Here is a 19,130-nt window from a genome sequence, read left to right as displayed (position 1 = left end):
GGTCCAATTCTACTATTTTTGTACCGAGGTAAGTTCGTATGTAAATAATACAATGTTATATTTATGTTTTAAATGCTTTAATATTGCATGACTTGTGTGATTGACTCTTTGGACGCATTCGACAAAGTTTCAACAAGCGAGAAATCCCGGTTGAAATTTAAGAATAAAATAGGATACGAGTGACATGTCACTAGGAACCCATGTATATATGTGTTTATGTGATCTGGGTGCTGGTCTTGTACGTCCTACTAGTGGCTGGGTATTTCGGCATATGTTACGGATACCTGATAGCTTGTGTGAGCAACACTGTGTAGCAACGTCCTGACTAACAACTTGTGTGAGCAGACCCGTGAATAGCTTGAGGGCGAGCCTATATGTGTTATGAGATATGAGGTAGCTTTGGCTACATATGTGGCACTTAGGTGCAAGATTTTCCGAGTATCCGATAACATTCCAAATGTTCAACGGGAATGTTAAAGATGTGAAAGGATGTGGTTATGTTACGAGTTGGTACAGGTATGTACATAAAACTCATAAGTAATAAACTTGATAGGTGATGAACTCTTGGTAAGGTTGTGATTGAGCAAGTTATGACTATGAGATTTTAATAACATTTATGTTATCCCACATTATTTAAATTGCATGATAAAGTTGTGGTTAAGATGCTTATTATTTGCATATGAACTTACTAAGCTATATAGCTTACTCCCATTTATTTCCCTTGTCTTATAGTGTCACCAAGCTAGCTCCGGTTTGGAGACCATCGGAGATCCATTCACACTATCAACAATTATTTTGGTATTAATGAAATTAACATTTTGAGTTATGGCATGTATAAGGGACTTGGTCATTTTGTTATGTGTCATAATTGATTTGGCCAAATGTGTTAGTTTATATTGTTTAGAAGTTCATTTTGTATAAGGTTATTGGAAATAAGCCAATATTAGTTATAAGTATATTCATATAATGATGCCTTTCATGAATGATGTGTTGATGTCTTAGTTGTGGATGTTTGGGTGTTTGTATATGCTTGGATTGGTGCTATGTTATGTTGTGTAGGTGTGTGCATTAAAGTGGCAGCAAAATGGCTTGGTAAATAGCCTTATTTTTGTCCACACGGCTTACCCTATGGATATGTGTTTAGGCCATGTGTCCCTGCACCTTAGTTTTGAGAAACAGAATGTTCAGAATTGAACACACGAGCAGAGATATGGGCGTGTGTCTCAGCCATGTGGACGGCACGGCCTCGAACATAGGCGTGTGCCTTGGCCGTATGAAGTCTACACCTATTTTATGAAAATTTATTTTCCACACGACCTAGCACACGGGCATGTGACTTGGTCTTATGATCTCAATTTGTTCATGAGTTACAAGTAAAAGAGTTACATGGGGTCTAGACATAGGCATGTGTGATCACACGGCCTGCCCACATGGGCATGTCCCATATCCACACAGGTGTGTGACGCCTGTTTAGGACAAAAATTTTCTAAGTTTTGTAAAAATTTGTAAACTCGGTTTAGTTCCAAACCACCTCCAATACATGTTATGGGCCTCATAGGCTCGTAATAGGGACATTGTGATTGAATATGAATGGTTTTAATTTCGGCACAAATTTATAGCCCGAAATTGTATGCTTGTTCGTGTGATAAGTTCGGTAATGCCTCATACCCTATTTTTCGGTGTTGAATACAAGTAAGGGGTGTTACACCCCATTTTTTTCCTGAAACCCCTTGGCCCAAGACCGCATCTCTAGCATGGTTTGCTTCAAAAAGTTTAGTAGGCCCCATTTGAGTTTCATGGCCCAAGGCAGAGAAACGGCCTACACTTGAGCTAGCCCCCTGATAAACCATAATATACACATATTTTTACCCCATGCTTGGCATATGTTTGGAAGGTTTATCATAAGATTTAATGAATTTGATGCTCCTAATACTTTATCCATACCTTTAACCCAAGCCCCATTACAACCTTGTTAAAGACCTTTTTATTCGTGTATCATCTCATTTATAGTGGTGGAGATTTGATTTTCATGCAAGCCTATGGTAATAACTTCTCATGTTTGGCTATTGAGTGCTTAATTATTGAATCTTAAACACTTTTAGTGAATTGAGTGAATCTTTAGTGAGGATGTCAACTCTTATCGATTTGGAATTAAAGATAATTATTTAGATAAGGGGAGATACCTATGATTTTATGATTAAAGTGCTCAACTTGGATTGTTTGAAACTTTGATGTTCTTTTAGTTGAATTCTCAATGTATGATTATTTGTGGATTATTTCGAAACATTATTGATGAGAATTATATAATTAATTTTAATCGTAAGTTGAGGATTTTGCTTGAAAACAAGCAAATGTTTAAGTGTGGGGATATTTGATAAACCATAATATATACATATTTTTACCCCATATTTGGCATATGTTTGGAAGGTTTATCATAAGATTTAATGAATTTGATGCTTCTAATCCTTTAATTTCATGTTTTATACTCAGGTGAGCATAAGAAGGTGAAAAGAGCAAGAAACGGGCCAAAAACAGACAAAATGGGCTTATCTCAGTATTTCACATGGCCTAGGCACTTTCACACGGGTAAACCACACGCCCGTATGGCATGGTCGTGTCGACTAAAAACCAACTTAGAATTACACACGGCTTAACCACCTTCACACGGGTGTGGCACATGGTCGTGTCCTTGTCAATCCTAAGTCTAATTCTACTTGAAAAAGGCAAATTTGGAGGGTTTGGAAGCATTCCGAAGTCTATATAAACACCCTAGAAGAGGATCAAAAGGGGGGACGGAGAGTAGAAAGTAGAAAATACTCGAAGACAACCATCAGAATTAGCTCGGAAGCAGGATCTACTTCAGGTCTGAATATCACCATTCAATTTTCTTAGAAGTTCTTTGGTTTTTTTTAATTTTATGTTTTGTTGTTTTCCCACTTTTGAGATGTTTTCCCCTATCATTATGAACTAAACTCCTTAAATACCTAGGGGAGATGAAGCCTAAGATAGATTTTATTACTATTTGAATTATGTGATAAATACTTGTTCTTATTCTTAATTGTGAGTTTTAATCCTTGTTTTAATATTTCAGGATATTAATTCAGGTTTTGATGTGCTTATCCAGATAAGCAAAAGTCATTGTTTAAGAGTAGATCCCCCATGATTAAGAGGAGTTGTATGCAATCCTAGAGATAGGACGACATAAATCTGTCGGATTAGAGTCAAATCTAATAAGGGAATCCATAGATCTAGTTAATGCGACAATAAGGGGTTTTAATTAGAAAGATATTTCAGTTAATCAACCTAGAGTCAGTTTTTTTTAGTCTCGAGAGAGATAATAACATAAATCAGGGATTTCTACGGATTAAGTCAAGTGAATAAATCGTCTAATTCAGAAGCAATAAGTGAAGTCAAGGTAGATTCTTCCTTGGGTATTGTCTTCTCCATCGGTTTTCCAAAAGTATTTTTTAACTTTCATCTCTGTCATATTTTCAGTTAATTAGATAATTAGTCTTAGTTTAAAAACATCCCTTAAATTCTTAGGCTAGATAATAAAAAAGATAGTAATTACTAGTACTTTTAGTCCTTGTGGATACGAGATTTCTGGTGTCACCATAACTATGCTACTGTTCAATAGGTGCGCTTGCCTCAGTCAAGTTTTTAGTTAGTTTAGGGACCATCACCCCCAAAGTCTCATCCATATTATCTTTAACCCTAGCCCTCCTATCCATCAAATCCCCATTTCCATCTTCCACAACCGTAGCAACCAATAACCCCCACCAGTTTCACTCTTCTTCAATTCCCTTTCTTTCTCCACGATTAACTCTGAGAACCTTGAACCCCAAGATTCTTTCATTGTTTTCAATTGATCCTTTGCCTTTGCATCTCTCTGACCATGGCGAGATTTTCTCTCCGCCATCATCCATGGCGCAAATGCCATTTCCCTTGCGCTTACACTTCCGACACCTTTTTCACTAGAGTTACTGGCTTCCACCATCCTTTCACTCTCTTGGTTCCGATCAACAACCCCAAAGGTACACATTTCCTTCACATGGCCATACCGGCCATAAAAGAAAAAAATGGTCGAGAGTGCTTCATATTCCACATGTTGCACAGCTCCATCCACCATGATCTGCAAAACCAATGGCTTATCATGGTTAAGGAAAACAACCATACAGGCAAAGCGGGCCATGTTTCCACTATCTATTTACAGATCTAGTTTAACCACCGAATCAATTAGACTCTCAATAGCTTCGAGAATTCGTTTCTTGTACATGAAACTCGGGAGGCCCAATAGCTTAATCCAAATCATCAACAAACTTGGGTACGGTTGACTAGGATAGAAATCTGTAGTCCAGGGTTGCACGGTCAGATACTAACCATAGATAATCCAAGGTCCCTTAGTTAAAACCCTAACGTAGTCTTCACTACATTGAATCCTAGCCAAAAAATAACCATTGTCTATATCCATTAATTGAAAAGGCTTTTCTAGTTTCCAAAGACTACTAACCCAATTGAAAAGCACAGCTTAACCAATGTTGTACCCCAAAAGTTTCAGGACAACCGTCTTTTCCTTATCTTTAATAAGGATTTGTTTAATACGATTTGAAAAGTCTATGGATGGGATGTCATTAACAAAATATCTTCTCACATCATCTTCCAAAAGTTCAAAATTCCCTTCACTTTCACCAGTAGAACCACCACTTATCTTACCAGGATTGGATGAACCAACACCCAAAAGTTTTTCCTTCCAGGACGGGATCAAAGACGGAGCCTGAGTCTGATCAAGATCTATTGCAATGTCCGAAACCAACTCTCTGGATTCCTCTTTAAACCTTACTTTTTTAGTATTCCGGTCTTCAAGTGATCGAGATTCTTCAATATCATCGACTGGAGCACTCATTCTTTAACCTAATTGTTTAAGAATTAAAAGTTTATAATTTATTTAATAAGTCCAAACTAATAACTCCAGTAAAAAAATTATCATTTTAACAACAATAACTAATCACATTATCAATTTTGACTTATTAATAGCATTATAAAAATAAAAGACCAAATCATGTTAAATTAAGTAGAAGCATTGAATTTGAAATTTTAACATAATAGAGGAACTAAAACCAAAATTAGACCGCAACTAGTAAATATTTGTAAAAAAGTGAATAGGACGAGGAGAATATTGTAATTTGAATGGGTTAAATTGTGGAGTCTCCCGCATCCTTGTATAAGGAACTAGGAACATTGAATCTTTGCACAACCCCGACAACAATATTTTCTAATAACAAATACTTTACCGAAAATAGGATTAGGCTTAATTCACTATTTGGCACTTGTAGTATACTTATTTTTATACTTTGATACTTAAATTTTTTTGTGTCTTAATTTGGTACTTGAAGTATTAATTTTCTCTATTCTTGGTCCATTTTGTAATGGTTATTTAAAAAAAATCTATTATACCACTTTGGCCAATGGAAAAGTTCCACATGGTTTTTTTTACCAATAAAAAAATGTCACATAGCAATTAGATTTATTTAAATAAAATTATTAAATTTAAATTAAAATATAAAATTAAAATATTAAATATTTAAATATTAAAAAAATTATTGGCTTTGACCGTTCGTTGATCAATGTTGACCACCATTGACCAATGTTGACCAACTGTTGATCGGGCATTGATCGACCACTTGGTGCTATTAGAATATGCTACATGTCTTTTTTTTTAAATTTTAAAATTATATATTATATTAATTAAAAATGTAAAAAAACATATATAATATATACAAAAATTAAAAAATATTTAAATTTTTTATTAAATTCTAAAATATATAAAAATTAAAAATTGTTATAAAAATTAAAAAAATTAATTTTCAAGTAATTGAAAAAAAACCCTTAGAAATTTAAATACTTTTTAGAATTTTATAAAAAAAATCTTTAAACTTTTTTAAAAAAATATTTTTATATTTTTATAATTTTTTATATTTTTTTGTAATAATATTATTAATTTCAACTAATTTTTTCAATTATCGTATTTTTTGTAAATTTTATTTTTATATATAATTTTCTGAATTTTTATATATATATATATTTTTATTTTTTATATTTTAATGTGTGTATACATTTAATAAAATAAAATTTTTTTTACATAAAGCCATTACATGGTTATTTGTGATTAACTATCAGATTTTTTTAATATTTGTAAAAAATGGACTCGAATTTATAATGGACACATATTTTAAGTACCTAATTGAGAAGTGATTGATATTTTAGGTATCAAATTGAGAAAAAAAACTTTAGATAAAAAAAAATGAATTTACTTTAGGCCAAATCATGAATTAAGCCATATGATTATTGTCAGAAGAATAAAAGGAAAGTAAAGGAGTTGGGAAAACGACGTCGATTTAACTTCACCATCAAAACGACACTGTCTTCGACCTCGGCAACAACCGTCTTCCACTTTAAACAAATAAAATAAGGGGAAAAAAATCTCCAATCTCCAGAAACTGTCAGTGGAGGAGAAATCGCAAATGGCGTCATCGTCGCAAAAAGGAGTAGTGATAACAATTCCAGTTCTAGTTCTCTCTGTCTCTACCGCCGCTATCTTCTTATTTTTCCTCTTATCTTCCCTCTCTTCTTCTCCTTGCACTTGCCCTCCCTCGACACCCGATTCCACCTTTACCACCACCGCCGCCGTCGTAACCGGTGGTAAAGTGGTGGAGGAAGTTGTGGATCGGAGAATTTCAGTGAGTAGAGATGATATAGAGTGGGTGAAAGATCAGATCCGAGCTAATGGGTTACATATGCAAGATAATGTGCTTCGTAAAGGGATCAATCCTCGCACTCGGGCTCAGCAATTGGAAGATCTCAACAAGTAAATCTCGAACTGATTCATTTTCTTTTCAAGCTTCCGATTTTCAGTTGCTGTGTCTGTTATGTTTTTTTCTCTCAAAATAAGCTGAAATAGATAACATGGATGGATTAACAAAGGATATTAACTGAAACAGTAGTGAATGTAAATTTACTTAAAATAAAGTTCAATTAATTTTTATTTGTTTAGATTGCAAAATGAATAACAATTAGAGAAATGAGAAAATCGACATTTTTACAGAAATTAAGTTCTGGTTCCTGTTTTATTTACAAAGGTATTGTTACTCAAATGTTTGCTTTTGGGAGTCGAAAGCAGTTCAAAATTTAGTTTAGCATTTTGTGAATAAAAATTTGATGATTTTATTCTATTAATCGAACAATTACTATATTTGGATTTTAGTGTCTGTGTGCGTGTGTGTGTTTTTTCAAATTAGTGATCAAATTTTCTGCAATGTTCAGCTTTAAGGGTATTTCACACTATGAAGGATCTGAGGCTAACAATCACACTGCTCTTCCATGCCCGGGTGAGCTTCTTGTTGAGGAGCACCATAGTAATTATGGGGAGCCATGGGCTGGAGGTCGGGATGTCTTTGAGTTCCTTGCTGAATCTAGCCGTCTAACGGCTAATTCCCGTGTACTCGAGATCGGCTGTGGAACACTTCGTGTGGGATTGCATTTTATCCGGTATCTTAAACCAGAGCATTTCCATTGTCTTGAAAGGGACGAGCTTTCCTTAATGGCTGCATTTAGGTATGAGCTTCCTTCACAAGGGCTTTTACATAAGAGACCTTTAATTGTTCGTGGGGAGGATATGGATTTTGCAAAGTTTGGATCCGATGTTATGTATGATTTGATATATGCTAGTGCTGTTTTTCTTCATATGCCGGATAAGCTTGTGTGGGTTGGACTTGAGAGGTTGGTGAGTAGGTTGAAGCCTTACGATGGGCGCATATTTGTTTCGCATAACATAAAATTTTGTTCACGATTGGGAGGGGATGAATGCACAAAAAGGCTTGGGAGTTTAGGGCTTGAGTATCTTGGGAAGCATACACATGACAGTTTACTCTTTAATCACTATGAGATTTGGTTCGAGTTTAGGCGGTCTAAAGCTTAGAGGGTCCGATATTATTTCTGGGACTTGTTATTTGCAATTCAAGAAGCCAGAAGTGAAGATACAGATGATGCATACGGGCTCATTGATCAATTCCACAATTCTCTTGGAAGGTTAAGGCTGTTGTACCATTGATCAATGGATATGAAAGTGAAGGGGGGCTTTAATCTCTAAGAGATTTTTGTTTGAATAGATGATCTGTTTGTGCTGTAACATTAATGTAGTTATTCAAGCTGAATAGAACAGTTCGAAAACTAAAGCTTTCTTGCACTTCAATGGCTGTCAATTGATGTGGTAGGTTGGCTAGTTGGAATTTGAACATTTGTTGCTAAGCAATTTGCTGTGTGAATTGATACATAGTTCCCTATGGTAAAAATTATTTGAACAATTTCATCAGTTTGTTTATTTATTCCAATATAACTATTTAAAAACAAATGAAGACTCCATTTCTTGTCATTTTTTTCAATAATACATTCTCCTTTTACCCAAATTTGGTCAATATTGTCAGATCCACTCTCCATTGTTGCATATCCTGATTATGAATTTAAAAACAAAGTCTGGGAGGATTGATTTGTTGGGAGATTAGGAAAGCAAGGAATCTGGCAACATGCGCCGAGGGGCTTTTATCAAATCAATTTAAAGGAAGGTTTGGGTACCCTTGTACGATATCACTTGGGACGTGTAATAGGAGAGACCAATGCACTAGAGAATGCTAGCTCAATTCTAGTGGCTGAATAGTGAATCCTTAGCGACTAGGCTTGGTTCTAAATTGATTGCGCAAAATGGTTGAGAGAAAGTTATCAAACGAATCGGATGATCGAAGCATCATTCACAATTTGGTTCTAACTTGTCTCACTGGTTACAACTTTAGTTTGGCAAATTGTATAGCCTTAAAAAGAAAAATACTTTCAAATATATATTTTTAACTCGAAAATGAAGTAATTATCTCAAATTTAGCAATATAGATTAAGTTACATCAACGAATGAGATTAGTGCTTATTTATAAGATGAGAGTTTTGAAAGATTTAAACTATATATATTTTTATTTTTAGGATTTACAATAATTTTCCTAGTAAAAATATAAGTTAACAGAGTATATATTTTAACTAGGAACCAAATACATGAGTCTTGAGTTTCTTTCAAATAATAAGTCATTTTTGTCAGGCCAAATGACTCAAAGGAAACATAAATGGTCTAAAATGTGTATATCAATTATAGGCTCATTCGCGTTGTCCATGACATTTGGACAAAGAATCTTAAATTTTTTGAGATTTTTAAAATATTAACATTATAGAATTTATCAATTCTAAAGGTAAGAATTGTAATTGCTTTGTTAGGATAAATAATTGATTTAGAAAAAAATAAAGTTGATGAAATTTTACAAATAAAAGAATAATTATAAAAAAGAATAATTATATTAATAATAAATAATATAAAAAAGATCCAATATAGATATTCTTATATTTGTAAAAATTTATAAATAGTTTTAATAAAATAAAATTTTAAATGTATATTATATTAAATAAAAATAAATTTTGAAGTTTAAGTTTTTATCTTATCCTTTAAAAAAAATCGTACTAAAAGAAACATTTTCTAATCTTTCTATAACTTTTATTAATTTTTATTTTTTATCATTTTCACCACATGTTACGATGTGTTGGGACACGTGATGCTTTAATTGAAAAAAATTGGGAGTCATTAACTTCAACAGTCAACAGCTAAAGTTAAAGTTTAAAGGAATTTTTTGATGTATTTTATGATTTTTATAAAATTTTACATTTTTTTTACAATTTTTATAATTTTTTCAAAGTTTTAATATTTTTTATTAAATATAATAATTTTTATTGATTTTTATTTTTTACCGCATGCCACATCGTGATTATGACTCACGATGATTTTAATTAAAAAAATTAGGGACAATTAATTTTAATGGTCAACTGTTAAAGTTAACAGTAAAATAGTCTTTTTTTTATGCATTTTGAAAATAGAAATACACAATTGAATGCAAAAAAAAAAGGAAAAAAAAGGGCTTAATTGCTTTGTTTGAAAAGGTTTGAGGGCCTTTTAAAGCATTTTGAAAGTTTCAAGTATCTAATTGAGTGAAAAAAAATAATGGCTTAATTGTTTTTTTAAAAAATGATGGCTTTTTACAACTTTAATTCTTTTTTAAAATTATATTTTTTCAGTTTTTTCAAAATATTTAATAATTTTAAAATCCTGAAAAATCTATTTATTTTTAAAATTTTTAAAATTCAAAAAGCTTGAAATTTTTTTAAAGATTTTTCATGATTTTTTAAATAGGGGAATTACCCGATTTTGTTACGTGGCATAATCCTGACATGTCATGTAACGAAATTAATGGAAGTCAAGGGATTACACAGAAATTGATTTTTTGAGTCGTAATTGATATCTTATATTCGATTAAGGGCTCAACTGAATGTTATTTTCGATTGAGGGTTTAATTGATTATTAAATTATTTTACAGGGACTTTTTTATATATTAAGAATTAAACTTCTAACTCTACTAAAGTAATCCAAGATTTATTTTACTCAGAACGCAGTGTTTCAGCGACTATAAGAGTTAAAATAAAGGATCAAGAGCATCTATATCGTCTATTTCATTGATAAACCTGGGAAACTTGGCAGAACTTCCCATTTTTTCCATAGATAATGCTTTCTTCTAGATTCGTAAACAGCATTTCCAAGAGAAACTTCATTTCTTCTGGATACAGTTACCCCGAACGTCACTTGATTTTATCACAGCAATGTCCGATCTTCACCACGTCACCTGTCCACTCCTCATGGATGGACTCGATCAAAGAGGTCTTCACCGGCAAGAAGACCTCTCCAGATGATCATGTAACCAGTGCCGAATCCTTCACTCTCCTCCGTGAGTCATCTCCTGACCATCACTTTCACTTTAGCTCATTTACCTGGGTTTCATTTAGTTGTAGTTCCCTTTTTTTTTACTACTATTAATTCACATTTTTGTTTTTGAAATTTTAAAATTAATTTGATAATACTACTTAATGTTATTACTTTAGGATTTGCCGATGAACTGGAGAATGCTAGAAATGTAGGGAAATTTAAGCAATACATAGTTGGTAGAACCAGCGAGGCTACGTTTGAGGATGTTTTTGAGAAAAAATTAGCCATCGTTAGGTATCTTGGAGGTTGTGAGCCGACCGGCGAGGTTGTTTTCTAGTTTTCCTCTCAAATTTATTTTTATGAATTTTCTTCTTTTTTTTGCTTTATTATATTATGTTAAATGTGTTCTCAGTTGAGTGGCGAATTTGTTGGTTGTTATTGATGCTGATTTTATTTACGTTTATGGTTGGAGCCCTGCGGGTGAATTCGCTGATTGTGGATTTAGATTTTGACTTCTTTTTTTTTTTTTAGAATCTCCAACTGAGTCAAAAGAAAGAAGCTGCAAAACAATGTGATTGTACTTTATTAGATGTTGAGAATGCTCTTGCGAAGTTCACATGGGCTAAAGAAGTTCATAAGAAGATGGTTCAGCTGAAAGAGGAAGGCAAACCGATGCCAAAGAACTTTGCTGAGGTAGGTTCACCAGTGGTTTTTTTCAGTTATGTTTTTGCTGATCATTTGTTGGATGATTAAAATGTATGAGCTAGTGTCTTTATGCTTATCGCTCAATTTGTCTGATCTTAAATTCTCTAAGTTAATGTATCTTTGTCTTTTGGCTGCTGCTCGGTGAATATGACGTTGAATGTAGGATAAGCTATTTGAAAGATAAGTAAGATATTTGTCTAAGAGGGTAGGGGAGTTGGTTATGCATATTATCTGAATCAAAATGATGATTTTACATCTTGTTATTCAGACTATAGTTTGAGTGTCTGATATATATGTTTGACACAGGTGTGTTATGTTCATTTTTTGTCAAAGTTTTTTCATGTATTTGGAGGATTTCTAGAGGATTATATCCCTATATTCGTTCTGGTCCGAGACTTGCATCAAACATGGATGCATAAAGGAAAAGAAAGAGTCGAACTAACATAGAGTTACTGATGGTTGAAGCATTAAATCTGTCTTCATACACTGAAGTTTTTAAGGATGTTTGGTCTGCTGATCTGCATTATTCCTTTTTGGTTCAATGCCAGATTGCTTAAAAGACTGAGATGTCTGCCTTCATTCATCTTCAGTTGCTGAAATTCGCATTTGAGTTCGGATGAATGTGATATGGACACTTTAATTGCAATAGGAGTTTTTAGTTTTATTTATTTATTTATTATATCAGGTTTTACTAAGAGTTTTAGTTTTACTATATTAGGTTTTTGTTTCCTTCATAACTCTAAGTTAGGAATTCTATTTTATGTCAATTAGGACTCTTTCATTTGTTATTAACAGTCTATAAAAGGCTGCCAATATGAAATAAAGAGGTAAGCAATTATTCTATCAAATGAAACGTTATTTTGAGAGGGGGTTCAGTCAAGGATGAATCTGCCTTTTGAGTAACCATGGGTCGAAGCAAGAATTCTTTCTCGTCTAGACCTGTGACTAGATCCTACGCCAAGGCGCATAACAACTTGGTATCGGAGCCAGTTGTCATGGGTGACGAAAAAACTTTGATAGCCAAGCTGGAGGCATTCATGGAACAAATGGCTACAAAGCAACAAGCATTAGAGGAGCAGGTGGCGATGTTATCTCTTTCGGTTCAAAAGACAACGAAAGGGGATTCAGAAAAAAATAATGAAGAGCAAGGCAGCAATGGAGGCAAGAAAAGAAATTCAGATTCGCAACACGGTGGGGCCATGGTGCCACGATACTCTAAGATGGAATTTCCCACTTATGATGGGGTTGGAGATCCTTTAGGATGGTTAAAAAGATGCGAAAATTTTTTTGGCAATCAATGGACCAACGAAGAAGACAAAGTCGACCTAGCTTCATTCCATCTTTTAGGAGAGGCACAATTATGGTTTGATCAAATCGAAGAAGAGGAGGCAAATCTAGATTGGGAACGCTTCAGAGAGTGTTGTCATATCAGGTTTGGGCCACCTATGAGTAATAACCCCTTGGGGGAACTTGCAAACTTGAGACAAACTGGGACGGTAGAAGAATATCAACGCTAATTTCAATCACTACTTGCTAAGACTACTGATCTTAAACCTCGACAACAAATAAACCTTTTTACTGCTGGATTGGTAGAGGAACTTAGAATTGATATTGAGATGCAACAACAGGGAAACCTTGGAGTTGCGATGAATATGGCTCGAGCTTTGGAACGTAAACAAAAAGTTTCTTCCAAGATGTTATCTGAAACCAATCTAAACTGGTCAACTTCCCAAAACACTGACAGCAATTCAATCATTCCAACAACTCAGAACATTGCAAAGGGAGGGGGACAAACAATAGAACCAACAGGGAACAACGGCAAAATAGGTTCTTCTGCACCATTTATTAAGAGATTGACACGGATAGAAATGGCGGAAAGAAGGGCTAAAAGGCTGTGTTATAATTGTGACGAGTCTTATTCCATGGGACACAAATGTAAAAGGTTATTTTGGATAGAAGTACTAGATGTTGAAGGCAAGCAAAATGATGATGAGATAGATGATTTTGGATAAGTTCTGAAGTTTATTTTGAATTTGAGCATGAGGACAAGCTCAATTCCGAGAAGGGGAGTAATGATATGGACACTTTAATTGCAATAGGAGTTTTTAGTTTTATTTATTTATTTATTATATCAGGTTTTACTAAGAGTTTTAGTTTTACTATATTAGGTTTTTGTTTCCTTCATAAACTCTAAGTTAGGAATTCTATTTTATGTCAATTAGGACTCTTTCATTTGTTATTAACAATCTATAAAAGGCTGCCAATATGAAATAAAGAGGTAAGCAATTATTCTATCAAAAGAAACGTTATTTTGAGAGGGGGTTCAGTCAAGGACGAATCTGCCTTTTGAGTAACCATAGGTCGAAGCAAGAATTCTTTCTTGTCTAGACTTGTGACTAGATCCTACGCCAAGGCGCATAACAGAATGTTTCTTCCACAGTTTAAAACATCAATGACAAGTATTAGTTTATGCATCTCTCTCTTTCTCCATTGGAAATGTCATTCGTTTTATTTTTTTCTCTTTTGCAGGTGCAAAAGCTAATGGGTTCAACACCATTGGATCTTGCCAAGTTTAACATGGCAAAGAGTGGAGAAATGAGCCGTAATGCTCCTTGTCCATGTGGTTCCAAGAAGAGATACAAAAGGTACTTTGGCACACTATTTCTTTCTCTTTTGGGCTATAAAATTTTAATCGCTAGGCTTTTATAATCAGGGTTTGTCAGAATAGTCACTTAAATCAGAATTATATAATTTATGTATATTTTCTGCTGCTATTTTGAACCTTACCTAGCTGTTTTCAAGCAAACTATATTTCATTGGAAGATGAATTTCTAAAACCTTTTGGATGTTCACTTTTGCTCTCTAGATATGTAAATTTGCCTTTTCCCAGTTAAGTTGTCTTCTCCTCCGCAGCCTTTCTTCTCTTCCAGTCAAGAGGCTCATGTTCACAATTTCTTTCAAAGCAGACATTGTTAAGTGTTCTTTCCTATCAGAGATCAGGCTTTAAGTATGAAATTTGTCTAGCTTTTTTCTTACTCAACAATGATATAAGGCCTAGCTGACTATAGCAACAACGGAGTAGGAAGTTTCAGCATCATATTAATCATATTCTTCCTTATGCTCAAATTATGATCATATATAGTAAGATCAGCCTGAGCAATGTCTTTTTTGATGGATTCTACCCTAACCTGTACCATATTTGTCTTGTCCTCCATCTTCTGAAGTTAGTATCCTCCATTAAGTCTCCATATCACTGTATCTACGAATCCGACAATCATTTTATCCTCCACCAGGACTATACTCAAACCTTCCCTGAGATACACTTATTTTTTATCTTAGCTGAACTCATATGTGTATCATATTTGAATGCAACACTCACCATCCAGATTCTGGAATACTTTGTATAAATTCTCACAACTTGTTCTTAAATCTTATTAACATGTGTACTTTCTGATTCTTTTTGTTATGAGAAGGTGCTGTGGCAAGGATCCGTAGATTCAAAGAGAAAAGGGATGAGAAGTGAACCATACACTAATCTTGGGCTTAGCTTTGCACAAATCCTCAATGAACTGATATAAAGCGTCTCCATGCAGTTGCTGATGACATTATTCTACGAATTGCTTGGAAGTTAATGTTCTCAGTTGGATAACTTTGCCTTCGTAGAAAGATTTTGCATAGGGACAGGTGTTCAAATGTGTCCATAGGCTTGGCCGGATCGAAGTTTGAATTTTTTGTTTGCTTATTCATGCTCGGTTGGGTTGTTTCTTTCACTGTTTTTGAAATATTAATATATTTATTTTATTTTATTGTTACCTGATCAAGCTAGTTTTATAAAGAAATAACATCATTGCAAGTAGAGTTAAGGGAAACTAAATATAAGCCTAAACTTCGAGGCTGCAATAACCCAGCGATCTGTGTTGCTGTGAGTAGCTCATAACCTGGACGCAGTGCTCGAGATTTTATGTCCTCAACCACGGTATATTTTTCTAGTGCCGGTGATGTTCCCTTCAAGTAGCACAATTTGTTTATCTTCTTTCATACGAAGTTTCGCTTTGTCAGCTAGTTTCGTTTTGATACTTACATGTTGTTGGGGTCTACTTTAGTATCTAACTTTACAAGGAGGTCTATTTTGACTATGAATTTAGATTCAGTCCAGATTTAATGATGTGGCATGTGTTACTTCATTAAAATTTTATATTTTTCAAGTTTAAGTATTAAAATGTACTTAATTGTCAAGTTTAATTATTAAAGTGGACAAAAAATATACAAGTACTAAAATAAACTTAATTGTCAAGTCCATGTCAAAAAGTACACTAAACCTTTGGGGTAAAATTTAAAATTATACATTAACTTTGATTGGATGTGTAATTGTATACATGAACTATAATTTAGTAAAATTATATACGTGAAACTCTAATTGTGGTTCAAATGTATTCTTAAAATTTTAATTTTAATTTAATCTTACACATTTAAATGAATACATTAATTTATTTTTATATTGGATAAATATAATTATTTATGTATGCAACATATAAATATAAAATGATGTTATATCAATATTTTTGTTAATAATTTACAAGAATTGGATCAAATCAAAATTTTATGTATATAATTGCACATTAAATCATATTTTATGTATAGTTTTGAGATTTATCCCTAAACCTTTCATTTAATATATTCTTAATTTGTCTTTTAAAATTATCCATCACAAGTAGATTTGAGCAAATAAAACCAAGAGACTGAAGACGAATCGAGTGAATGGTATTTGGGCCATTTAGTTCAGAAATTAAAAAAATGTAATTACTTGAATTGAATTCTACTTTTTATTTAACTTATGGTTAATTTTAATTGTTTTATGATGTAAAAATAAATGTTTTATATTTAAAATAGTGAAACTACCTTACGAAAATATAATGTAAAAATTTGTTTTTCAAACATACTATATAAGGACTGTTGATTGTTTTATTACTTAAAAAATTAATTATATATTTTAGAAATATTTATTCTTTTTTTAAAAAATTACCGTTCCATAATCATAAAATAAAGTTTAAAGGCAGAGGTGGGGCAATACCTGGAGCTTTTTAAACCTACCACCTTGATGGAAGGGTTTCTGACTGCTAGACAGGTGGAAGCCATCCTTAATGGCTTATACAAACGAGGGTTGTTGATTGGATGGGGTGCTCAACTCAAAACTACACCTCTTATCTGTTTTGAATTCTAATGTTCAGAAGGGGTCTGGTTACTCTCAACCATCGAATGTGGGGTCTGCACAAGTTGGTGTTTTAGGACGGACTCGAGGAATACCTAAGTCTTTATCTTCTGCTGAAATTTGAGGACAAAAGAAAGAAATGGCTTTGCTATTGGTGTGGGGCCAAATATGGGGTTCGTCACAAGTGCATGAAGTCCAAGTTATACCAAATATTGTTGGAACCGGGTACAGAGGGTGATACTGATGAGTTTCAAGAATGTAGTGAGCAGTTGGAAGATATGAATTTAGGGGAAGAGTCTACTCCTGGTACAGTTTTATCTTTGCATGCTATCCAAGGATCTCAGGACATTCACACAATGAGAGTGGCAGCCAACATTGGCCATACCAGGGTCATTCTCCTAATTGATTCTGTGCTAAGTTAGTCAAGCAGTTAGCACTATCAATGGGTCCCATGAACAAACTGAAGGTTACCGTGTCCAATGGAGCTATCTTAGTAATTGGTGGCATTTGTTGAGCTGTCCAATGGAAGGTGGAGTCTACTCACTTTTACACTGACTTTTATGTTCTGCTCTTTAAGGAATGTGACTTGGTTTTAGGAGTGCAACGGTTATTGTCCTTAGGGACCATTAGTTGGCAGTTTAGTTCCTTAACCATGAAGTTTGTGTATGAAGGACAGGTTTGCGTCTTGAAGGGTATTCAACTTGGTAATGTTCAGTTGGTGGAAGGGTCTCAGAGTTCTAAATGTTTCTCTTTGGCAGGGAGTCTTCTAGGTCCTTATGCTATTATGGTGTCCGTTCCAACACAGGCTGTTCTGCGAGCCATGACAACATCCACTCTAGAGAATTTACGACACTTACTGGAAAAGTTCTTTGACATCTTTAAGGAACCTAAAGGGTTACCTCCACCTAGATTGCAATATCATAAAATTCCCCTAAAAGATGAAACTGTTGTGGTAAAGTTAAGATCATATCGACATCCTACCTTACAAAACACCAAAATGGAAATGATGGTACAGGAGATGTTGCAAGCTGGGGAAATTAGGGATAACAATAGTTCTTTTTCTTCTCCCATAGTTATAGTGAAAAAGAAAGATGGTACATGGAGGTTATGCATGGACTATAGGCACTTGAACCATTTAACCATCAAAGATAGATTCCCAATTCCAATTATTGAAGAGTTGTTAGATGAACTGGGGAAGGCAGTGGTGTTTTCTAAGTTGGATCTACGGTCAGGTTACCATCAGATCAGGATGTGCGAACCTAACATTTACAAGACTGCCTTTAGGACACATGAAGGGTACTACGAGTTTCTTATGATACCCTTTGGGCTCACTAATGCCTCATCCACTTTTTAGGCCCTTATGAATTCTATTTTCAAGCCATTGTTGAGGAAGTTTGTGTTTTTTTTTTGACATACTTGTTTACTCAGTTTCTTAGCAGGATCACATTGACCATTTGCAAGAGGAGTTTACCATTTTAAGAGCTCATCAACTATATGCTAAAAAGAGCAAATTCCATTTTGGTGCTGAGCAAATTGATTATTTGGGACATGTAATTTCATATGGAAGAGTTTGTATAGATAGGTCCAAAATTGATAGTATAAGATTCCTTAATCTCTAAAGGAATTAAGAGGGTTTTTGGGTCTGTCTGGATACTATAGAAGATTTATCAAGGGGTATGGATGTAACAACCCGATAGCCAGGGTGTCGAAAAACATATTTCTGGGACTCTGTTTTTGTAATCCAGACTCCTAAATATTTAATAAAAATATTTACAAGGCTAACTTAATAGCTAATTAATTTTTGGATTAGTAAATTTCGTGAAATTAGGAGTTATTAAGGTACATGGATTACATTTCATAAGGGTTAAAAGTTGAATTATAGATTGAAAGAAATAGAAAAGACTAAAATAGCAAATTTACCATTTATTAAAATGATGGGAGGTGGCGGTTATGGTTTAATGAATTTGCATGTGTATATGTTATATATTAAAGTAACTTTAATAATAATGATAATAATAATAAAGATAATAAAATGAAAACATAATAAAGAAATAGAGAGAAAGTGGAGAGAAAGATGAAACAATTGTATGCAAATTAAAGAAAAGAAAAGAAAGAAAGAAACAAAGTGTCCACACGGGTGTCTGTCACACACGGGAAACACACATGGACGTGTGGCCTAAGTCAAAGAGTTACACGGCCTGAGACACGGGTGTGTGTCTCAGCCATTTGAGGCATACGGCCAGGCCATACATGCATGTGAGGCACACGGCCTAACCACACGGATGCGTGACCCTTGAAATCAAAATTTTTATAATTAATTCCTAAACTTTTAGAATTGTTTCAAATTAGTCCTTGCCTTTTTAAACTATTTTTAGG

General features: G+C 33.8%; 2 protein-coding genes across 4 annotated transcripts; both read left to right on the top strand.

Annotated features, from left to right (window-relative positions):
* Positions 1–6,391: 6,391 nt before the first annotated feature.
* LOC107888672 (uncharacterized) lies at positions 6,392–8,365 on the top strand. Its single transcript, XM_016812844.2, has 2 exons — positions 6,392–6,865; positions 7,321–8,365. The coding sequence occupies exons 1-2, from the start codon at positions 6,522–6,524 to the stop codon at positions 7,973–7,975; spliced, it is 999 nt and encodes a 332-aa protein (XP_016668333.1). The 5' UTR covers positions 6,392–6,521; the 3' UTR covers positions 7,976–8,365.
* A 2,177-nt stretch (positions 8,366–10,542) lies between these two features.
* LOC107888682 (protein translocase subunit SecA) lies at positions 10,543–15,351 on the top strand. 3 transcript variants are annotated; one of them, XM_041081705.1, is made up of 5 exons: positions 10,543–10,862; positions 11,017–11,165; positions 11,372–11,533; positions 14,075–14,190; positions 15,019–15,351. In XM_041081705.1, exons 1-5 carry the CDS (start codon positions 10,643–10,645, stop codon positions 15,038–15,040), a joined length of 669 nt encoding a protein of 222 aa, XP_040937639.1. In that variant the 5' UTR covers positions 10,543–10,642; the 3' UTR covers positions 15,041–15,351. The 3 variants fall into 3 exon arrangements, with proteins under 3 accessions (XP_040937639.1, XP_040937641.1, XP_040937640.1); XM_041081707.1 differs by lacking the exons at positions 14,075–14,190; positions 15,019–15,351 and adding an exon at positions 12,094–14,064 and having other exon boundaries at positions 10,554–10,862; XM_041081706.1 differs by lacking the exons at positions 11,017–11,165; positions 14,075–14,190; positions 15,019–15,351 and adding an exon at positions 12,094–14,064 and having other exon boundaries at positions 10,724–10,862.
* The last annotated feature ends 3,779 nt before the right edge of the window (positions 15,352–19,130 follow it).

This window comes from Gossypium hirsutum, chromosome A11, assembly GCF_007990345.1.
Source record: "Gossypium hirsutum isolate 1008001.06 chromosome A11, Gossypium_hirsutum_v2.1, whole genome shotgun sequence".
NCBI lineage: Eukaryota > Viridiplantae > Streptophyta > Magnoliopsida > Malvales > Malvaceae > Gossypium > Gossypium hirsutum.
The sequence above is the reverse complement of the archived record's forward strand: the minus strand, read 5'-3'. Positions and strand labels throughout refer to the sequence as shown.